The sequence below is a fragment of the Macadamia integrifolia genome, chromosome 9, assembly GCF_013358625.1.
Source record: "Macadamia integrifolia cultivar HAES 741 chromosome 9, SCU_Mint_v3, whole genome shotgun sequence".
Lineage (NCBI taxonomy): Eukaryota > Viridiplantae > Streptophyta > Magnoliopsida > Proteales > Proteaceae > Macadamia > Macadamia integrifolia.
In genome coordinates, this window is record NC_056565.1 from 882,993 (window position 1) to 887,830 (window position 4,838).

Genomic DNA, 4,838 nt, shown 5'->3' on the forward strand with positions numbered 1-4,838 from the left:
CCCCCCCCCCCACCCCCAAAAAAAGGATATTAATAACAAAAAAAAATAAACAGTTGAAAGATTAATAATATGTAGCTATTGATCATGTTTGCATAGGCACAAGGCCTTTTCTAACAACTCACAAAATGATGAAGAGAAAAAAGAAGATAATGCAAAGTCAATGGAAGTAATACATGGGAAAAAACATCATGGCTTACATGTCAAAGAAGTTAAATGTAATACTACTTAAAGGGTCTCACCTCTTTGCCAACAAAAACAAGCATGAAATCCATAGATTGCTGAGAGTTCTCCGATGAGCACTAAACGAAAATATATATACAAAGTATGAGGAACTGAAGTGCAATACCAACCCACCCACCCCCCCAAAAAAAAAATATGAAGAAGAAGAAAGAAAACAAAAGCCCAAGAAAAACGAAGTCTTAAATGATAAATAGAAAAACTAACACAAAAGATTTTAACCAAAAGGAAAACAGAGTACCAGCAAGTTTAACCAGCCCCCTTGAAACAGAACAGACTTGGCTAAATCCTTTGATGATATTGTTCGATAGTTGACAGATTCTTTCACCTCATTGTATAATAACCTGTACCCCAATCATGATTACTAATATAGGTTAAATTACAGATTAAAGTAAAGATAGTAATTGTCAATATAACCATCAATAGGATCTGGATGTAAGTATTAAGAAAGATAAAGATAAGTGACAACTAAATTTAGATAAGGTTAGTCATCAAAAGATATCTTTGAAAAAGTATAAAGATGTTCTGGTAAAAGTGTGCCAACCTTTGATTTAGTAAAGGAATAATTCCATAGCACAAGGAAGAAATAAATTGATGTGAACAAACTACTCATACTGGATGGTGGAAGTATGTAAAGGCAGAAATGGAAAAATTCAGTATTCAACTAACAACTAATTCAGAAAAGGGGGTGGGAAAAATAGGAGGCAGTAGTAAAGGGACTGATACAGAAGTATCATTAGCATTGAGCAACAACAATATGCCTGTATTTCTGCTGCCCAACGTGGATCAAAGAGGATAAGCTGAGACAGAAAGTTTACTAATGTAATCAGAAATGCAAGCAGGCCCAATGATCAAATCAGTGATCAGATCTAGGAAAAAAGAAGCAACTGCATTGTTAAAGGAAGAAATCAGATCAATGGAATGGGAGGAAAAAAAATGAGATCAATCTTCTTGAGAGGAAAATGAGAACAGAAAAGAAGAAATCCAGATTGTGATACCAATCTTGTATGCACTGCTCAACAACAACGAAATTTAAATTTTAAAAAAATAATAAATATTATGTCTTACTAGAAAATATTATCTATCTCACTAAAAAATATTATATTCTTCACTCAAATCATCCCTAATTGATAAGGGCAGTGTATTATAGTTTATATATATATATATATATGTGTGTGTGTGTGTGTGTGTATCTTCTAAAATTCTTAATTTGACACATAAACGGACTCCTAATCACAATCACACTCACACTCACACTCAATAAAGTAACTAAACTCAAAACAGAACTTTATCTAGCTATTAATTATTCTAACTCAAACACTTAAAACTATTCCGGCGTACTAACTTTATCCCCACTTTATTGGCTTATAAAAAGGACCCCTTACAATAAAACCAAAAAAATAAATAAACAAATACAGGACTATAGCTGTGCTTGTCCCACCTTGCTAGGCTGTCTTCTTTCCTCATACCCTCACACTTTCATCTTTTGTCTTTCATTTTTCATCTTGCATTCTTCATCTCTTATGAAATTATCATTTTCATTTCTCATCCCATTTCTTTTTCTCTATTTCTCACCTCTTCATCCACCTTTTCTGCTTAGACCTCAGTCTTTACCTACTTTGTTTTGTTTGGATCCATGTAGCCGACCTCATTAAGTTGGGATAAGGCTGAGTTTGTTGCTGTTGTTGGACTGCCATAAGCACCTTATGAGCCTCCCAAACTTGTGCATAGGCCTCCATACGGGATTAAAGTCTAATGCAATTGCATCAATTCTCCCTCAGGAGAGCCCTTCAAGGACTTCCTTAGTGGATGGAAGTCCCCTTGATGGCATCTAGTCACATAACTAATAGTATCTCTCTTGCTTTCCAAGAAGGTTGTGGCCCCTTGGGCCCCCATTTTGGCCCCTTTGTGGGTCTTTTCCTTGACTCCTATGTGGGTCCCTTGTATGGCTCCTAGTGGGCCCCCTCAAAAAAAAAAAAAAAAAAAAAGACAACTTCCAAAACAAAGTTAAACCCAAATTGGCAGCTTTGATATAACCTTGTGCATCGTTGCTGTTGTAAGTGGACTACTAGTGTTTGAATAATTCTATTTCTATTAAAATGAGTATATTATGTTGATGGTTTTCTTCTGCTTTACAGTAAGTGTTACTGCAGTTTATTCCTCTAGATCTTACCGAGGCCAAGGCCATTTGGCCAGGGGCTGGAAAGCTATGACCCTCCTCAGTGGGTCAGCACAGCCTAGTTACCCTAACCCAATATGCAATGGATATACTCAAACCCAGGCCCATCTTAGCCGACCCCATTTAGTTGGTATAAGGCTGAGTTGGTGTTGTTGTTTGGCTAATAGATTACAGATGTGTCTCCAACATTATAGCATTTGGGAATTATCATCCTTTGCGTGCAGAATTCCATGGACTTCCTAATTTAACAGAATATCTAAGACCATTTTATTTAGTAATCGATTATGCCAGACCATTATAATAAAACATCACATAGCATTTCAAATTCCATAGGGACTGAAGTCCATGCCAGCCAAAATCAAAGTATAGAGCATTGGCTCTCCTCAGTTCCTCCTTGTGCACTCATTGATAATTTCCTTTCACGTTAGTTTCTTCATCATCTAAAACCACAAAGCATAACTGGTCATATTGCCATCTCAAAACAATTTCTCTTATGTTTGGTCAACAGGCACTGGTCAGAAATCACTTCAGAAGCATATCTCTGTTACAGCGGCTCAGCTTGACATTATAATGGAAACATCCTCCTCAAAAATTTCCCTCCAGAATATCATTCCTCAGTTTCCCTGACATCCTCATTAAAGAAGTAAATTGCAACTTAATGAACATTTTCTACAGCCTTTTGGCTTTGGCTCAATCTAGTATCCCACCATAGCCATATGGCTATCCTCTGAAATGGTTCCACCTCTTGCTCAATTTTCAAAGAAAGTATTGATTTTCATGGTTCAAAGCAGAAGGACGAGGGGGAGGGGACGACAAAAAATGCGAAGAGATGAAGAAAGTGCATGTTTTAGATTAACGAAGTGAGAACCCATACGATAATGCTTACAGCAAAAACATTTTACAAAGAGGCAGAATATCTGATGCATGATTCACAAGTGAAGTAGAAGAATCAAAGTATTCATAAAATTCTACAAAACACCAGGGTTAATTGTTAAACCCTAAAGGAACTTCCAATCCATGGAAAACTTAAAGAACAAAAGTTTCAATACCAAATAAGGTAAGCAACTGTTTCAACAACACTTTAGTACTGAGATAAATATGATGAATAAATATGCATTTCATCTTCCTTCTCTATCACTAAATAACAAAGGCATAAAATATGAGCATACTGGTATGGGGACCACAAAAATGCCGGGGCAGTGGAGAGTGAAGTTGAACCAAAATTGATTCGATTTGCAAGAAGCAAAAATGCCAATAATGTCACCACAGCTCCCTTCATCATTCCTAAGTCACGTCACAGATAAACCCAGAAACATCAATTAGCACACAAACAGAAGTGAATCAGAATGTAAAAAATCAACGACATAAATGGACAAACGAAGTAAAGCGAAACCAAAGAACACGGTAGAAAGCGAAGTTTATTTGGGACAGAACCGAGCTCCCTGAACCAGACATAAGGAGCATGACCTTCACACAATTATTGAAATAGAACACTATAAATTAACCCTGATTTCAAATCGAATTGTGAGTTTAGATGACTAGAGTTGAATACTCGAAATCTGAAACTGTTAGAAGCACAAGGGCAACGCCATGAAACCTCTCCGGGTTTACATAGAAAGTGGGATGAAATAAATAAATTAAATTATCATTTTCTTGATAACAGGCACAACGAACTCATATGTAATTGAGCAATCTGCAACACACTAAATTCTCCGATGGGGAAATTATTATTATATATATATATATATAAAAAAATGGAAAATAAAGTGTCAAAAGAGCAAATAAGCGCAAGAGGATAAGAGATATCTACGAATGAGGAAGGGAAAAGTAATTAATAACAATCGGCAATGGGGAAGAACAAATCCTGACAACAGGGAATACGGAACCGACAGATCCATCTTTCGAAGCTTACCTGCACCTGCAGGAGAGGAAGAAGAAGAAGAAGAAAAGCAGAAATTTTCCGTTTGGGGAATAGTTTAGACAACGATATATGCTTGACACACTGTGAATCGAATCCCTCTTCGTCAGAGAGATCGAGAGACACACACAGAAGACATACCCTCTTTATCCAATTATCCCCTTTCGATCGGTGGCTGTTCGTCGAATTCGTGCTAAGGGAAACTGAACACCAACGAGATGGTACCTTGGTTCGTCAACAACAGTGTACGATCGCCCTCTCAATCTCTCTCTCTCTCACATGATTTGTTCATTGTTTTCCCTCTTTTAAACTGACCATGTTTCTACCGAAAAAAAAAAAACTCGCCATGTCAGCCCCACGAGGATTATGCCATTCCTTGTGCTACCATTGGTGAGGCATGAAGATTCCCCAAATTTGAGATCATAGGCCTGTGTGATAACGTTTCTGTTCCAAGAAATGGTAAAAACATAAATTTTCATTTATAAAAACATAAATGGAATTTAA

The 4,838-nt window shown here is 36.7% G+C and overlaps 1 protein-coding gene across 2 annotated transcripts in view; it reads right to left on the reverse strand.

Moving 5' to 3' along the window:
- The window catches only part of LOC122089268, a 17,317-nt gene extending 12,685 nt beyond the window's left edge, over window positions 1–4,632 (reverse strand). The window contains exons 1-4 of one of the 2 annotated variants that reach the window (XM_042658856.1): window positions 4,476–4,632; window positions 3,586–3,700; window positions 479–581; window positions 240–299 (exon numbers count right to left, since the gene is read on the reverse strand). In XM_042658856.1, coding sequence (XP_042514790.1) covers window positions 240–299; window positions 479–581; window positions 3,586–3,698 — 276 coding nt within the window. In that variant the 5' untranslated portion in view covers window positions 3,699–3,700; window positions 4,476–4,632. The other variant, XM_042658857.1, reaches the window with a different exon arrangement.
- Between the last annotated feature and the right edge of the window lie 206 nt (window positions 4,633–4,838).